Consider the following 19,274-nt stretch of genomic DNA (forward strand, 5'->3'; position numbering starts at 1 on the left):
TCAAGGATGAAGGCATGATTTGTTGAAGCCTGAACAGAAACGGGTGCAATACAAGGGGAAGTGAATGGGAAAGGAAGGGTGTAACATTGTTGAACAATCTGCAACACCCACCGGTTTTAAGTTATAGCCTGCCAGCCAGGCAGGACAAAAGAGATTCTGTCACTACTGTTTGCACAAGACTATGGGAGGGGGAAATCAAAGTGACTTCATGGCAACTGCTGCAGAGAAGAGAAAACATGACCATGGTACTGGGTAGTTTCCATGCCTCTGCCACCACCATTTCCTCTTGAACTGTGAAAGGGTTGTGTGGGCTCTTGTAAGGTTTGCATGGTCTGCTTTTTCTTAAAGGCAAGACTTCAAAAGTATCCTGTGAGCAAAACTGTGTGCCTTGTGACCATACCAAGAACTTACAGGGGGCTTAGCGACAGCCTATTGCATACAAATTTCGGCTTTATCGTCAATCATTTGCTCACTTCTTATTCCCTGGCTTTTCTTCCTCTTTGTGTGTTTGTCCCTCCTGTGGAGCATAGTTTCTTTACCATCCTTTTGACTGGATTGCTTGTATCTACCCTCTACTCGCATTTAGAGAACTACTTTTTTCTTTCTCACTCCGCACTCAACGCGAGTGTGTGTGTTTATTTGATCTGTCTCTTGTGTTCTCCCCTCCCTTAAATATCTGCCCATGTTCGCTCTGTTGCTTTCTCTTCCCCCAGGCTCATCTGTTGCTTCCCCGCTTTCTTCCTTGTATGCTGCTTCCCCACGCTACGGGCTCCATGTTTCTCCCTCCTCCATCCATTCAGGAGGGACCAACGCTCACACCTGCTTTTTTATTTTTTATTTTGTTTTTATTTATCCCTCCACCGCTCTGCCTCAAGCTTGTCTGCTACTCCCACTGCCTGTTGCTTCTCACACCCGTTCCGCATTGCTCCACTACTCCTCGCAGGCTTTAAAGTACTTTTTTAGTTCAAGCTGCGTGGTGACACATGCACTCATTTGTCCTCACTCATGGTCAGACTACAGAATAGTGCGTACATTTCTGTTTTTTCTTGTCTGATGCATCGTCAAAAAGTAATCATAGTTCCAGTGGTACAGTGAGCATGGGACTCAATTCTTGGAATACTAGTCGCACATAGGGAATCACAGTGAAATTGCACAAAAAAAGTGATTTGGGGAATTTTTTAATTCATCTCAGCCACTGGCAATTACTCAGGCTTTATCCCAGGCCACTGTTTTTTTGTCAACTATTCCACATCAAGTTAGACCATGCCCCATGCAAACCAGCCTTTATCCTGCTCCAATGGACCTCCCAGAATAGCCAAGCCACATCCTCGATGAACCGTAAAACTCAAGCAACCCAAAAAACGTTTGGGCCTAATTGGACCTCTTCAGTTGGGTACAATTTGTTTCCATAGGCACAAAGAGCAGATCACCCATATTTGGGCATACCCAATGCAATGAAAATACAAAGAAGTGATGAATGGAATGCCAATGGCTGAGTTTTAATTCAAACATTCCTTCCATCACTTGTTTTTGCAGCATCAGCAAAACAATGTGGGAAAGCCAATACATCAAAAAGCGGAGACCTATTGGCTTTCCCAATGCATGTGATTGGGGTGGAAGACCCAACTAGGCGTAACACACCCACTAGAAAACATTTCATATACTTAAGCATGGAGCAGTCAGCAGAAGAGGCAAGGCTTGAAACTTTGTACAGATAGTTGAAAGACTTAAATTACAGAATCCATTATGTGATCATTTTATGAGGTCCATTTAATTGGGTCCACAGTGGTTCCTTCTCGGGTTTCTAAATCGTAGGGAACAGGTTGCAGTTTTCTTCCCTGGATGCAGGATTCCTACAAGAGGCCAACAGTTATACAGAAGATGTTGGAATGAAAGCACTGATGTAACTGTTGAGCATGATTTCCTACCTATTTTGTCCTGTTTTCTGTAAATGTGTCATTCTATGTTTGCCGAATAGGTGTCTTTGGACATATTCCTAGAACAAATTGGTGCATGCAGGAAAATCTACCATTGTGGCTTCTCCTATGAAGAAGGACCTGTGTGTTTATATTCTCTTGAGCTACTGTAGATATGAGAAAAGATGTGTGATTTCCTAGTGTTATCCTTTTCACGCGGATGCTCCAATTATTTATTTTCCTGTTGAATGTAGTGCCTCAAACATTGTGCACCTTGGAGATCAAAGACTGACTTTTTTCAATTTTCTTATTTTCTATTCTCTTTTAGCCAGATCTCAGCTTCCTGTTGGTCTCGGGCGGAACCGGAAAGACTCTTGGTGGCCTGGTGAAATACAGCGTTTTGGGTGATGGCAAATTGGTTGGACCACAAATCTATGTTACTAGCCGGGGTGCATACTATGTATTGTTTGGATTAGGTAAGAAACCAAATGTGTGAGCTATTTCGCCAGGTGTGATGATGATGATGATGATGATGATGGTGTAGTGGCTACATTATCCTTTCAATTCAAAACCAGAAAGTATTGGTACCATTAAGCTCCTTTGATTTTTCAAACTAAACTTTTCTCCCCCATGAGGTGGTTCAGGGGTGTTCCCTTCAGAAGTTGTGAATTGATATATAATACATTTACCTTCTCAACCAAAATAGCTGGTAATATTTTAGTCGCTACATTGACATGACCTTTCAAAAAACTGTTTGGTTCAGACTAGGATTCATGCACAACACCAAAACATTTCCCAGTTCCAATTGCAGCAAATAAAACACTCTGGCAATGACACACTCCTCTACAATATAGCTCACTATCCGTCCAAAAATGGTCTTGCAAGCCCCACATAGTGGGATGAAACACTATATGATGGTACAATACAAGGACTATCTATGAAGCCCTCAACCGTCTTGGATTTGCTCTCACTTTTCCAAGAGAGATGCTTACAGTAATACATCTTAGGAGAAATTTTTAAGTTATAATAGATAAGGTGATCTTTCATGTGAGTTGTGTAGGAAGGGTTATGGAGACCTACTTGCTGGTATGGGCAAAGGCCTCAATTTGACTTGTACCCACATATATCCATTAAAAATCTCTAGCAAATGATTTTTTTAAATATTGACTCTAGAACCAAATGGAAAGGAAGCAAGTAGTGGACATTCGGTTTTTCTGTTTGCAGCATATTAGAGGAGCTTCAACCCTATGGGCAGTCATTGCTAAACTTTGATTGTTTTGTATGACACATTTCCCCAGTTTTAATAATTAAAAAGTAAACTTCACCTCTAAAAGTTATAATTTTTAAGATTAGAGACCTTTATTAAAATGTTGTTCTACTGAGTAGCTGTAGTGTTTTAGGCCTCGCTCCGAAGCGTTGAATAATTGCGGGTTTGTTCTTTTTAACTATGCATTAATCAAACAGCATTTGTAAAGTGCAAAACTGTCACCCTTAGGGGTATCTGGGCGCAGTGTCGCCATCGAAGAGCCAGGTCTCGAGTCTCTTTTTGAAGTCTGCCAGCGAAGGAGCTGTACAGAGCTGGATGAGAAGGTCATTCCAGGTCTTGGAAGTAATGTAGGAGAAGGAGTAGCTACCGCTGCGGCTGTGAAGGATGTGGGGTTGTGTAAGGGCTAGTGAAGAGGAGCGCAAGTGTCTTGAGGGTTAGTGGAAGTTGAGTCGATGGTTGATGTAGGCAGGTCCTAGGTCATGGAGGGCTTTGTAGGCATGCATTGGGATCTTGAATTGGCATCTTTTCTGGATGGGGAGACATTGGAGGTCTCTCAGGTGAGAGGCGGTGTGGGTTCATTTGGGGAGGTCCAGGATATGTCTGACTGCAGCGTGCTGTATGATCTGGACTCCTCTGAGGAGCTGGGTGAAGGTGCCGGCATAGAGGACGCTGCTGTAGTCGAGGCAGATAGTGACGAGTGTTGGTCTTTCGGGTTTTAGGGCTTGGGAAGCACACTTGCTAGTGTAGCACTGTACTGGAAGGGTGTACAGAATTCCCAGATCTCTTACCTGTTCATGCAGTTTGAATTTGTTGTGCATCTGAATAATTGGGATTGATCTGAAATGCCACGAGTCCAGAAAGAGTGATTATGTTTTTACGTCCCCTAAATTATTAAAACTCCTAGTGCGGAGCTGCTTAGTTATTTCTATGTGGGTGTTCTCGCTCCCGGCCTACCTGCCCCTACCGGATATTCTAAAATGAGCACCTGATAGCCATTCCCCTCACCTACAGGATCTTGCTGTGTTAAGATTTCCTTGGTTCACAAGCTTTCCTGTGCATCAGTTAATCCACTCTGAGCTGTGGCACGTGCCCTTATCTTTAAAGAACTGATTCATGTTGACTGGTCTTTAGGGGCCGTACACATGTGGAGCTAAGTAGGGAAAGGCTTGTAGAGTGTGCCTGTCAACATTAAATAATATCATTCCTGTGTGCCCTACTGCATTCAGTCCCTGGGTGCCTCTCACCCATTCAATCTCAGATGGAGCAAGAGGGAGAAACCATTCTCCCCATGTGCAGGGCCTGCGTGCCCACCCAGAAGTGTGGCTAGGATAATGAGCAGTCCCCTTCTTCTTGGCCACTCCAAACCGGTGAGATACATGTGTATGACAGGGGAGGCCTCTTTGAAGTGAATTAAGTTTCAGGGCACTGCTCAACTGGTCTTCCTGCCAGAGGAACAAAATACCTCCCCACTCCCAGGCCATTTTCTCTGCGCAGGGAGCAGTTTTCGCACCTCAACAGGGGCCATTTGCCAGCTGGGTGACGGAGGCTATTGCAAATTATCCTCCAGGAGCTTCTTTCAGGACAACGTTTTCTTTCCAAAAATCTCGGGTCCTTTATATTTATTAAAACTCCAACTTCACCATTGAGTTTGGCTTTAGTAAATATTAAAAACAGTCCTTGGTCCCTAGCTAGAGATAAAAGTTTTAATATTAAATCTTGCTTCTCAGTGTTTCTTTTTGGCCTAGCGATCCTTCCAACAGTGATAATAGCTTTTGGGGGCTAGTCATTGTAAGGATACTTCAACTTCAAATCTATAACAGTGCTTCTTTTAGATACCATAAACTCTACCTTTTGGGCTACAAGGTCTACTTAGGGGAGGACTTTTTCATATTTGAAAGGTAGATTTTTCTCCTTTCAAAAGGGTTTATTGTGATAGCTCTGGTTGCATGAACTGCAGCAGCCAGGCTATAGAGGTAGGCCTGGAGTCTTGTTTGTTTTGTCCTACTAGTGGGTGGCACAGTAGTGCTATGGTATGTAACATTCACCTTTCCATGCCATGTGTGCATTTTAGGGCACCATATTCTATAACTTTATAGAAAAGTTAAATATACCAATTAGGATTTAGCCAATTTCGACATGTTTTAGGAGCCAAAGCACTGGGGCGTGGTTATCAGTGTCCCAGTGCAAAGAGTAAAAAAACAGCTTAATCAGTCCACAAAAACAGGGGATGAATTCTTAAAACGAGGCTTTTTCTCAAAATCGTGAATAGCTCTTTATTCTGCAAGAATTGCAGTCTGCTACCAGACTTTTTTCCAGCTTTATGTTCTGAAATGTCTCAAATACACCACTTGTTAAAATCCCAGTTTTTGCAAAAACTTAAATCCTCCATTCGCATCATGTACCCACTTATGAACTGAGTGGGGTTTGTGATTCTTCCACCTCTTAGCTTTCCGAGACCTGACCAGCAGCGATCTTCAAATAAACTAGCAATACTGCATTATCTAGCTTGCAAGTAAGGCCAGCTCTCTTGATAACCGACCCAGCCCATAGCAATAGCCTTCGGGTCAGGCAAATTGTCAAGGCCAGCCATGGGATTTAAAATTCTAACTCGGAGTTGTTTTAATGCATGGCACTACCCAGTCATATGCTCTGAGGCCCCTCCTTCACTTGGGCATCTGAGGTAGTGGCCATTAGTATTGTGTGTGGGGCGGCTGTCCCTGCTTTAGGAAAATATTTGCAGAGACTGACATGTTTTTTAGCTAATGATATACAAGTTTTCATAAAGAAGAAAGTAAAGCATAATCATCACCTCTGTTCTGACATAGAATTGCAGATCAGAGTTTGGTTACTAGATTTAAAAGTTCCTTGCTTAAATATATGAGCAGTGATTGTGAATTAAATTAGTTTTTGTTCAAATTTCAGAATCAAAAGAATGGCGTAAATTGACCCATAAATGGATAACTTGCCAAATTTTGGCACACAGTATTTTTCCATGAATTGGTTTTATTGGATCTATAGGATTAGGAAAACATCTGTTTTGCGTTAATATCTTGCAATTTTTATCTTCTAGCCAATTGACCTTTCACTTTCATAAGTGCAAAACCAGAAGGTTTGATTAATCTATAAGTGAAAACACAAGATCTGTCCCATGTTCCATATCTTTTGATTGTAGTTTGCATTAAGGGGCAAGATGGAACATATCAAATGAGATTTATCAACCCGTCGGGTAAGCTGGGTGGGCCCACAACACAAAAATATTAGTGGGGACTGTATAGTGATCAACTTCCGACACCCGAGCTCTGTAAGATTCTTTTTAGACACACATAACACCTATGCCAGTACATCTACTGCCATAACTCTTCACCCATTGGGCCACTTTTACAGGCCCCCACACAGAATATTTCAAACGGCCTCTAATACCATTCCTTTATCCAACAGATTTTCTGCTCTATCCGAATTAGGAAGCCCAGATTGACCACTATTAACATCTACTATTACACTTGATAAGGTTATTAGCACAATGCCTTTGGAAATGGCAAAATCTATAAATACTCATAAGTCCTGTCCAGATGGATTAATTCCACCCTATGTAGCACGCCCCGACTCTTCCATTGCCCTTCCTTCTCCCACCACTATTCCACTAACTGATACTCTTAGTGTCATTAGTTGGAATATTGCTGGGCTTTCAAGTAAGATGAAAATTAAAGAATGGGTTACCTGGATAAGTAACTTTGATGTGGTAATGTTGCAGGAAACGTGGTGCATATGCGCCCAATTATTGGAGGGTTTTTTCTGTCATAATCTTACTGCTTTGCCCTCCGTTTCGGGGCGACCAAGTGGTGGTCTATCCATCTGGGCAAAAATCTATAAGGACGTGAAAATTGAACCTTTACATGTGGTCAGTAAACATCTGATAGCCGTGAAATATGTTGCAAGGTTAAGAATTTGTCTCATAAACTTTTATAATAATGATTTTATTAACCATCCAAATCCTATCTTCTTGGAATTGTTCAATTTTATTGATGAAGTTGCGAATGGAGAAAAGTTTGGCCAATTTGATGGCATTTGTGTCGGCGGAGATTTTAATGCCCACATTCACATCCCCGCCTTGTAGACGAGGTGCTGAATTATTGGATTTATTACATAGCAGGGATTTAGACGATGTAATGAGCTATTGTGGATCCCCTGAGGGAATTGAGCCGGCCCCTACTTACATTGGCCGTGGTAGTTCAACTACGATTGATTATATGTTTACCTCTTCCCTCCTTAGCGAAGTGTTACTTAGTTCCGAGGTTGTTAGTAGCTCATATAGCGATCATCTGCCCATAGTAATCCAACTTAAATCTATTAAAAAACCTATAGGCCCACATGAGACAGGAGCCCAAAATATTACTGTCTCCACAGACGGGCTCAGGATTGTCTGGAGAGGGATCGACAACCAAGAGATCCTATCTACTGTGATTAGGAATAATCCTCTGTTGATCTCTAAATGTTTAGCATTTGGTGGCCCCGATATAATTAAGTCTTTCTGTGATTTATGCATAAGTTATAAAAAGGGCAATATCCAGACCGTCAAAAGAACATAATGTAACCAACCAAAGATGGTTCGACACTAATTGTTCGAGGGCCAATAGAGAACTTAGAAAGGCCTTGGCAGTTAAACCCCGAGATGTGTCCCTTGTCAGTTCACTACGCTCCAAATATAAACATGCACTAAAAGTTAGAACTGAGGAGCTTTTAATAAGTCACTGGGATAATCTCACGAAATCCGCTGCCTTAAAAGATTCAACTGGGTTTTGGAGAGATGTAAAGAACTTGAGAGCCCTGGGAAGTAACATCACCCCGATCAATTGCAACATCACAGGAGACTCATGGGTCACCCACTTCTCAAAACTTTATGCGGAAGTTGGAGATCACACCGAGGATAATTTCCCCGACAGTACCATAGTCATAACATTAGAGGAGGTAGAGGAAGCCATTGCAAATAGTGCTGGTAACAAGGCACCAGGCCCGGATGGCTTGTCTATTGACCAGATTAAATCCAACACAAGCTTCTGGGCCCCCTTACTCTGTAACCTTTTTAACAATCTGAGTAAGAAATCTATCCCCTCGACATGGTCCAGTAGTACCATCGTACCTATTTTCAAAAAGGGAAATAGGTTGGACCCGGGGTGTTATCGACCAATATCATTGATCGATAATACCCTGAAGGTCCTTGGTAGGGTCCTATTTGATAGAATTAGCACATGGGCAGATGATAATTCTATTATCCACCGTTGCCAGCTAGGCTTTAGGAGCAAACTTGGCACGGTGGAACAATGTCTGAACCTCAACCTTATAATGGCTAAATACACAAGAGCCAAACAATCCCCTCTGTATTTTGGGTTTATGGACCTAAGCTCAGCATTTGATTTTGTTAACCGTTCTCGCTTATGGTCCATTCTTTTAAACTACGGTTTAGACGAACCACTAGTCCACTTTTTGGCCAACCTCCATCGCAACCTGAAGGCCCGCGTCCGAATAAATAATGAAGGCGAGGTCTCAAACGAAATTTTAATAGGCAAGGGGGTGAGACAGGGCTACGTTCTGGCCCCCTTGCTTTTTATATTATACATCAATGAATTAACCCATTCTTTATGTAACTTGACAAAAGACGTCCCTATCATTAATAAGAAACCAATCCCGGCGCTACTCTACGCGGATGATGCGGTACTCATGGGCCGCACTCCGAATGCCCTGCGTATTTTAATATCGGGATTTGTTGATTACATGTCTGACTTAGGTTTGTGCACGAATTTTAGTAAATCCTTTATAATGACCTGCGGCCCTAAAAATTATAAAATCCCAAAGATTGTGATAGGTCAAAATTCCTTAAAAAGCACTTGCACTTTCCCATATTTGGGTCTGCTATTTTCCAATAGCGGCTCGTGGCAACCCCACGTTGCAATGGGGAGAAATAAACTCTCCAAATCGATTAACTCTGTTACCTCTCTCCGTCAACCGCGCCAGGCGGACGTGGTTTCCAGTTTATTACAAATTTACCGGACCCAATGCCTCCCAACTGGTACATACGGTGCTGAAGTCTGGGGGTTCTCGAACTGTTCCGAATTACAGAGAGAAGAGAATAGATTTTGTCGGAAAATCTTGGGGGGAGTCATTAGTGCACCAACCACCGTATGCCATAACGAATTAAAACTACACTATGTTGAGGATTTTATAAGAGCCAGACCCGCATTGTTCTGGTTAAGGGTCTGGAAAAACCCGGCAGCTTCCTTGTCCCGTGAGATTATTATGGACTGTCTGAATAGTGAGAATGTCGGCTTAATTCCATGGATTAATGCGGTAGAAAAGAGCCTCGTGAGTGTTAACTATGGTCATCTTTTCACACACCCCGATCAGATCGATGGCTCCCACAAAAATTTAGTGAGAAGGGCACTCTATCAGCATTTCCACAAAGAGAGGGAAAGAGTAGATTCTGCGAAACAATCTACAACCAATTACTTACAAATCCAGGAACCATCCCCCGAATTCCCGATGTTACCACAGCCCTATTTACGTAAAAAACTGGGCAGGTGGAACAGGACCTTACTATTCAGATTTAGGGACCGGAGTATTGTAAATCTTATCTGCTTTCCACTGGGTTACATTAAAAATCTGGAAAAATTAAATTGCCCTTGTGACCATGGTGGAACCCAGAGTATGTTACACTTTATTTTTGGCTGTGGTTTCTACAAGAAATTTACAAGGCATTACTTAATCCCCTATTGTAGAAAGCACGACTTGACCGATCACAATTATGCTTATAGACACTTTTTAATGTTGGGATCAGATGAATTAATTTTTAGAGTCAGTAATTTTCTTAATGCTATCGTACGCTCACGCAGGTCTTTGAGAATTGATTAATTTTATATTGAGATATGCACTTTGCACTTTAATACACGATTTGCACTAACCTAATGTGTTGTAACGCATTTGTCTTGTTTTCATAATACCCATAGTTATCCTTTTTCTATATACTGCCATATATTGTATCTAAGGTGGTTTTGTGCACTGTATAGTATAAAGGTCATTTGAGTTTTCATTGTTGTTTTTTATAAATTATATTTGTAAATGATAAGTTGTGGCCCAAAACTGTAGTATTATATGTGTATTTTAAAATTTATTTTGTGCTTTTATGGATGGTTTTTGAAATCCGAATAAAGTCTATTTGAATTGAATTGAATTGATTGTAGTTTGCAGAAGAGATGCAGTTTAAAATGGATGCCATATACATTCGAATTATAAAGGCCAAGAATATATGTAAAGGATTGTGCCCAGTCAAAATGTAGATTCACAGTAGACAGTTCATATCCTTGTTGTAGACAGAAAAGAAAGAACAATGTAGTGAATGTGCCCAATCATTTTTCTAGTTTGGTAGTGTACTTCCACATGCTAATGTAGCTCTTGCTGGCTATAAGACACAGTCTGTGGAGCTTAGTTAGCATTACCGTTGATAACCATCAATAGTAGAGCTTTGAGCTTTAATGGGAAAGCAGATGAGTAACAGGATTCACTGGTTTGGTGAGGGATAGTCGAAATGTGGCAGGGTGCAGCAAAGAATAGGGGTTCACAGTGTGCATCTTAATAGGGTTTTGCACCCTTTTATTGGATGTGTGTCAGTTGGGTATGTCTGGGATCTCCCAGTGTCTCTGCAGGCAATTGATGGAATAAACCTGGAATGCCAAAGAGAAATGGGAAGAATCCTGGCAATACACTACCTTAACTTTATTGTTCTGTACCATGAAATGCAAACATTTTTGGGGAGAGAACATATTATTCTTTTCAGTTGGTGTACAGCATGTGATATATTAGCCAGTTGTGGAAAAACGTATCATGAACTTTGTTTGCTAATATTTCACACAGAATACTACTGATTCTAAAAGTCCTCCATCCCTTCCCCTGACAATAACAAGGCAGCAGTTTTTGACATTTCAAGTAGAACACATCTCTACCCCAGGAATCGCGCACAGATCCTCCTACCCCCGCTCCACCCCAGAACTCACTGCCTGCCTATCTCCAGTCTCATTTAAGAGAATGTACCCAGCCCCTTCCAACGCAGGACAGTAGGTGCATGGGAGCACCATAAGCGACGGCCAAGCACTGCTTCCCCCTGGCCTTCAAAATTAAAGTGCATCCCCTCCAAATTGCTAATATGTTTCTCCATGGCAAGTGTTCCATAGTGGCTGATACCACTGTTCAATCATTGATTGGATTACTTTTTTTTCCATTTAATGCCATAGCCAGCTTTGCTGCTCCTCAAGCATTGTAGTGCTACAAACCATTCTTCTCTAGCCATATGCTTGCAAATGCCTGGTCCAAATCCTAATAGTAATGTCTTTAGGCCAAATGGAAATGTGAAACCCCAGAATATTCCTCCAGCAGGCATTTGATGCAGTGCTGTACATCCTATGCACCTTATTTGGGAAGTAGTGCCAGTCGTAAACTAGCTTTGAATGTGTTTCTTTGTTCCTCAAGCTAATAGAGCTCTTATGTATATCCTATCGTAGAAGCTCCTACTCTTTTTGCCAAATTTGGGTATTCAAGTATTTGTCACATCACCTTCAGTATGTTCTGTTTGAGTTGCTACCTTTAGTAGCTTTTAAATGTTAGGGCCCACCCCGTTTGTGGTGAGGACCATGCTTGCGATCTTTTCAAACGAAGTATTGACTCCATTTGCAACATCTTTTACCTCAGTTTGCATAACCCAGTATCAGTGCTGCACATAATGCAGACTCTGTTTCCTTCTGGTCGAATGTAGTTTTATATTGATTAAAGGATTGTAATTTGACCCTCTGAAACAAATCACATATTGCCTGACAGCCGCTCTGCTTCCAGTTTCTAAATGGGCCTTTCTTTAAGGCTGGGGTGAATCTGGAGCTTAAGTGTATTGGAATATATGGTGTGGTGAAGGTGGTGAGGATGAATCTCTCCTCTGCTATGTCTCAAATGTACAGGGTTGAGCCCAACGGAGTGGATAAGCAGGCTTTTGATGGCCTATCCTGCTTTTGAAGCCCTATAAAGTCCTTCAGTGGTCTTCCAAAAATTGCATGGTCTATTAAGGCCCATATCAGTTTCTGCTTTAGACCATTCTGTTAAAACTGTAAGTTGGGATGCACAGTAATACATTTTAAAATCTGGAAGTGCCGTACCCCTCACCATCCCTTTTTCTACAGTAATGTTAGTGGTACCCTATGTGTGAATGCCTATCAATCAGCACAGCTGGTTAAAGAAAGCATGTTGTACCTTTATTGGGAGTATATTCATTTTCTCTGTGAAATCTCTATTGAAATCATAAGCACTAAATAGTCCTGCTCACGTGCAGGGACTCTGTAGCAGCTCTTTCAAAGTCACATCCACTGGACCTTACTTCAGAAAGACCAGGATGCATATGTGACACAAATGTTACATTTTGCAGTCTTAAAGCAGGCTAAATTGCCAGTCTTAATGCATTACATGAAAAATTGGAAGGAAAAAAGGAGTCAAACCTTTAACGGCCTTTTAAGTAAAATGAAAAGCAACCTTTTAAAAACATCCTTCACAAACCTTTTACATCCTTTTAAAGAGAGATAGGATAATAGACAGACAACGGACGCGCCAAAGGCAAGCCCGTCTGCGCCCGTCCGCGCCCGAACGGGCTCAGGGCCAGTATCTATGCCAGGCACGATTACCAACATGGTGAGCTACTCGCGGCGTGCCTTACTCAGCCTCAGACCCCTAAAAAATGCGCATTGCGATTACGTACACGATTCAGAGGGACTGTTTGCAAACTGTGTACTCTGCCACCCGGTCAACCTACAACTGTCTCAGGCTCCTATTTCTTACCCTGGCCTGAAGATAGCGGAATTGAACTGTAGGTCGCTCCCCAAGCACGCTTTGCTTATTAACCACCTGCTCATAGACCATGAATTAGATATCCTGTTTCTTACAGAAACCTGGATCACATCTCACTCGGACTCGGATGTGGTCTTGGCCCTGGCCCCTGGGTTTCTTATCCAGTCCCAAGCACGCCCCTCTGGTAGAGGGGGTGGTCTGGCCATTTTGCACAGAGACCATCTCTCATGTCGAATCAGTGACGCTCTCATTACTGACTCAGAGAGCTGCCACTTTACTATCAATTTGAGCCCTACAACCTCTATGTCAGGTCTCCTGGTGTATCGCCCCCCCGGCCACTCCGGTCCCTTCACTAGCGCCCTACTAGAATCCATCTCAACCCTTGCCCACTCCACACCCAATTTTACCGTGCTAGGGGACCTCAATATTCACTTCGATGATCCCATAGACACAGGGGCTGCAGACCTGATTCTAGACTTGGCTGCCTACGGCCTGCATTTGGTCAGTACCGGAGCCACCCATATCAAGGGCCATCTGCTAGACCCAGTTTTTACAAACATCCACACCCTCCATGCTAAATCTTCTTGCCCCCTCCCCTGGACAGACCACTTCTTGGTGCCTCTCTTCTGGCCAGAAAAATTCAGGAAGCCCCACAAACCCGTCATATACACCCAGGACAGGGCATGGTCCAGACTCTCTACTGAGGACTGGGCCAGAGCCCTGGAGTTAACTACCTATGCCCCCTCAGAGGACCCTGTCGTAGCTGACAGCAATTTCAGGAAATGGATTTGCGATTCACTCGACTCCATCCTACCTATTAAAACCCGTGAAAACAAGAGCGGAATGACGGGCTCGGCCCCCTGGTTTAGCACGGAACTCAGAGCCCTCCGCAAGGAATGCAAAAAAGCGGAGCGACTTTGGAGGAAGGACTGGCTCCACTCCAGTAAAGACTCCTACCGGAGGACTGTGAGGGTATATAAATCCGCTCTTAAACTCTCCAAAACCTCCTACTACGACAATAGGATTAAAAACGCCACAAACGTCGCTAGAGAATCCTATCTTATTGTTAAGGAACTCCTTAAGATTCCACAATCCCCCTTACCTACCAGCACTCCGTCGGATAGGAGTAATGAACTGGCCAAATTTTTTGACTCTAAAGTCTCCCATATTCTTACCTCCCTTCCACAGCCGAACCAGCCTCTCTGCTGGGACAACGCCACGCCCAACTCTTGTCCTGCCGGCGACCTTCGCCCGCAGCTGAATGCCTTCAGAGCAGTCACGCTGGTCGAAATTGAAAAAACGCTGGCCAAATTGAAAAGTGGCTCTCCGGGTGACCCTGCACCCATAAGGTATCTAAAATCAATGGCCTCAACAATTGTCTCTCCAGTCCTGGATCTGATTAATGCTTCGCTGTCCCAAGGCATCGTTCCTCCCAGTTGGAAGGAGGCGGTGGTCAAAGCCCTTCTCAAAAAACCTCATCTAGACCCCGCTGATCTAACTAACTACAGGCCAATCTCGCTCCTCCCAGGCATCAGCAAAATCGCCGAAAAACTAGTTAACGCCCAGCTGTCCCAGTATTTGGAATCAAATAAACTGCTCCGACGCTTCCAAACAGGGTTCCGCCCTGGCCACGGCACGGACACTGCTCTCCTCGCTGTCATCGAGGAGGCAAGGTGCATTCTGGACTCTGGGGGATCAGTGGCAGTGATCCTCCTGGACGTTAGTGCAGCCTTTGACACGGTGAACCACCGTGTCCTGCTCCACCGGCTGGCCAGGACGGGACTAGGGGGCACCGCGCTGGCCTGGATAGTCTTTCCTCTCGGACCGCTCATTCCAGGTCTGGGATGATAAATCCCGCTCTGACTCTTTTCCTTTGACAAGTGGGGTCCCCCAGGGTTCCTCACTTAGTCCCACTCTTTTTAATGCATATATGGCCCCTTTGGAGGAGGTTGTCACCCCCTTCGGCATCAAGATTGTGAGCTATGCGGACGACACGCAACTGGTCGTCTCGCTCTCCCATCTTGAGCAATACCCAGATAACCTTCTACACTGCCTCAAGAAAATTCATCTCTGGATGTGCGAGTCCTCACTCAAACTTAATGGGTCCAAAACGGAAGTTATGCTGATGGGGAAGAAGTGGTCAGCAATACCACCTTCCGTCTGGCCCGATGTTATGGGTGAGGTACCGGCCCCAAAGAAAGAAATCAAGAGTCTTGGGGTCTGGCTCGAAACAGACCTTTCCATGAAGACCCAGGCGACTAAAACAGCGGGAACCTGCTTTGGACTTATGAGGTCAGTCCGCAAGATCCTTCCCATGCTTCCCCCCCAATCCAGGAAACTCCTGGTTCAAGGACTGGTCCTGGCACGTCTGGACTTCAGCAATGCTGTCTATTTAGGAGCCCCAGAAGCTACTCTGGGCAAGCTTCAACGAACCCAAAACGCAGCAGCCCGGATGCTGATGGGTCTCCCCTCCAGAACCTCTGCCAGACCTGCGCTTAAGGCTCTGCACTGGCTACCAGTCCGAGAAAGGATCGAATTTAAGGCAATGTGCATTACACACAAGCTCCTCTACGGACAAGGTCCACTGATCCTGGGAGACATGATAACCCCTTACAAAGCTCCGAGATCCTTGCGCTCGGACAATGAAGGACTGGTGACTGTTCCCAGGTTTAGGAGGGTGCGCTCCGGAGGCCGTCGCTTCTCCGTCAAGGCCTCCAATCGTTGGAACTCTCTTCCCCGCAGTCTGCGTCTGGAACCCTGCCACCTGCGTTTCCGCAAACATCTTAAAACTCTGCTCTTCCCAAAGTAAGTTCCCCCTCCCCTCCCGACTAACTCAGCTCTTACAGCGTGGGGATGCCTTCGGGTCACCAGGCGCTTTAAAAATCCTTAAATAAATAAATATAGGCTGCAGCATTGGAAACAATGGGAATAGAGCACTGTGTCTGTAAAAGCCTCTTGGCCTCTAGTGTTACAGCATGCCCGCAGGTGACAGTTTGCTCAGTTCTTTCTAACGGCCCCTGCTGAAAGGATCCTGGAGCAGAGCTCTACCTTTTTAAAGGTTTTTCACCAAAGTTTTTCAACTGTAACTTTTCCAAAAGTGATTCACTCAATGTCCTTTAGGGCGTAGAATACTTTTAGATAATTTCCTTACTAGAAATAGATCTACTTTTTTCATAAAATGTCATCTCTTTTTGTGAAATGCCCAGAATGTGGCAGAATAATGGCAAAAACAGACCAGCACAGGATATGTATCCTTTGTTTGCTTGGATTCTCACGACCCCTAGACGTGTCACTACTGCAAGAACCTTACCAGGCACATTATGAGGGAGAAAGAGAAAATTTGCCTTCATGGCCAAGTGGAGCACCGCAAATAAGATTCTATGGCTGGAGAGACTTCTGAGGGGACGAGGAGAGACTGATCCCTCTACCAATCCCCCTAAGTCACGCTTTGAGGACTCCCGCAGAGGAAACCCAAAAAGAGAAAATCTGGAGAAAGAAACGCTATTGTTCGATGTCTAAGACCGAGACATTGAGAAGAAGTACATTACCTACTTGTTCGCCATCAAGGGCTGGGTCAACGTCAAGAACACTTTTGATGTCAAAGAAGAAAGGACAGTCTGTCGAAAGGTATCTTGATGTTGAGACACCATACAACGCCGAGGACTTCGAAGTCGCAACATGGATCGAAGTCGATCTATGTCAAGACATCAGTCAATCTCCTTAACCAAGATGGCGGAGTGGCTTTCAAGCAGGAAAGCCCACAGGTTTTCATCAGAGTGTACCTCTGAGTATTCCAAAGCATATTTGCTATCCAGACCATTGTCTCCAATCACCATACCGGATTCACTAACACATCCTCAGGCTCAGAATGATTCTCATTGCTCTGGAGTGGCCCAGACAGTGGTGGTCTACAAATCTCCTTCCTCTCTGAGTGTCCACATAGGGAGCTGTTGTGCAGACTGGATCTTCTTCACAAGTTCGGAGGCCAGATTCAACATCTCAAACTACCCCTGCTGAACTTGGCTGCATGACTCGTGAACTCATACAAGACGGTCACCTAAACCTTCCTTAGGAATGCATGGATGTGCTGAGAGAAGCCAAACGACCATCCACTAGAACCTCTTATTTTTTTAAGTGGAAGAGATTCTTCATCTGGTTTCTTGAAGCAATTTTAATCCTCTTACTTGTCAGGAAGATGCTGTTCTTTCATACCTCCTCAATCTGGCTAAAGCAAAATTAAAATTCTCCTCGCAGCAGTCACGGCTTACGGAAAATGTCCTTCACAAATGGTATTTTTTTGAATGCCTGTAGTTAAGGGTTTCTTGGATACCATTAAATATATGGCCTCCACTCAGGAGACCACCTACTCCATGGGAGTTGAATATTATCCTTTCTCGCCTTCTCAGATTGAGGAGCTCATCCCACAGCTGATGCCGATGTGTCTCAAGTTCCCTGGGACATCGGTGACGTTGCAGCAGGTTAAAGCTTTTACCGAGGTCATACCGTACATCATTTACACTATTCCAGCTCCTTCTGGTGCTCAAGGATGCCCTCAGTCTGATTACCCCCATTCGATCTGTCCTCGGAGTCATCTGAACCATTGCGCCCTTCATAGGTTCAGCATCGACTCCAGTGTAGATCTAAACCCCATCTCTGAGACCCACTCTGGTCCATCCTTCATCGATACTAGTGCTGATCCTGGAGGTGAATTCCAGTACTTACTCAGATTCCAGACCATAACCGACGTCAGCTTGACCCAGACTGAAAGCATGCTCATTTATTCATTCAAATATGTTTATTTGGGGGTTTTACCCTATAAAACGCACAATAAAAAAAATTGGGTACAATATGCTACAATTCAAACACATGGGCTATACAACAAATTGCATAATCATTTATAATGCACAATTAAAGCAATCAGAACTTGTGGTACACAATTGCAAAATAAAAACAAAATGCTTAAAAAATGCCAGCTATTAAAAATCGATCCCCAATCGCTTCCTTCTTTGTATCCAAACACAATGCAGGAATCTGCTTATGCAAAACATGGTCTGAGTAGCTGTGTCAGATTTCAAGACTCTCAAAGAGAGCAAATAATGCCTAAATTAAGACAAAGAATTAATCAGTTTCCGGCTGGCATACTGATATGCCAGGCAGAAGAATAAAACATGCTCAATATTTTCAGTTGCATTATTAAAACACATATTGCACAAATTATTAGCAGCACAAGATTTCCACTTACACATGAAACTCTTGAATCTCAAAGTACCAAAATGAAATTCTATAAGAAGTGTTTTGGCCTGGTACAGTAGAATTTCCTCTATGTACAATTCCAAAGAGGGGGATGGTTTGAGTTCCACACATTTGCTGCATAAACTCCCATTGTGAGTGAGTGTTCTGATGGTATAAACCGGCTACATGGTTCAGATATAAATGTTTTAAGAGGTCATTGGAGGCCGGAGTTATGCGAAGCGGATTAAGACGCATGCTTTCCATTTTCAGGGACCTAACCAGAGCTGTACATAATAGTCATTGCAAGGTAACGCCCTGTGGGGGAAAGCAGTTCATTATATTGTGTGACCTCACCTTGTAATAAACTCACTACTTGTGCTGGGTAAACACACCTTGCCAAAGTGAAACCAAAGCACTCCAGCCAGGCATGTTACTCTGCAGAACCATCCAGATCACTCCAACTGCATGTTTTTGATTCCTGGTTGTCTTGAATGTTTACAGACGCAACGTCTATTATTGAACACGTGGGGAATTTGATACATCCACAATTCCCAATACAGCTCATTCAGACACTTACGTTGTGGCTGGTTATTTTCAGTACTAGCTGGAGGATTGACACATTAATTGAATTAAATACTCATTAGAACTGCCACAGTTCTTCTGGTTTCTCCCTCAATCTTCTGTCCTGATGATGACCATATTCTAATTCATTTGGCATTGCTGTCTAGGGCGGCAGAGTAAAGCGAGGCAGTGTCTACAGTTTTCAAATGTGAACTGTTTTTAATATGCATATGTATCTTGACACTTGCAAAACAAGTGTCTTCATTAAAATCTCTGTATCGCTTTCAGTCACATGTATATAGTATTGTATATAGCACCAGTGCACTATTTATTCACCTTATCAATTTTCACTGAGCCATCACCTGATTGGAGCACATTTATAAAATATTTGATATTACTTGATTTTGAGATAACTTACTGAAAGAATA

At 43.5% G+C, this 19,274-nt stretch overlaps 1 protein-coding gene across 1 annotated transcript in view; it reads left to right on the forward strand.

Annotated features, from left to right (window-relative positions):
• Window positions 1-19,274, forward strand: part of FAM234B (family with sequence similarity 234 member B) — a 276,924-nt gene that overhangs the window by 151,076 nt on the left and 106,574 nt on the right. The window contains exon 6 of the mRNA XM_085601440.1: window positions 2,245-2,392. Within this exon, the coding sequence (XP_085457566.1) occupies window positions 2,245-2,392 (148 nt within the window). The remainder of the gene's footprint in view (window positions 1-2,244; window positions 2,393-19,274) is intronic.

Source organism: Triturus cristatus, chromosome 4_2 (assembly GCF_964204655.1).
Source record: "Triturus cristatus chromosome 4_2, aTriCri1.1, whole genome shotgun sequence".
NCBI classification, from domain to species: domain Eukaryota; kingdom Metazoa; phylum Chordata; class Amphibia; order Caudata; family Salamandridae; genus Triturus; species Triturus cristatus.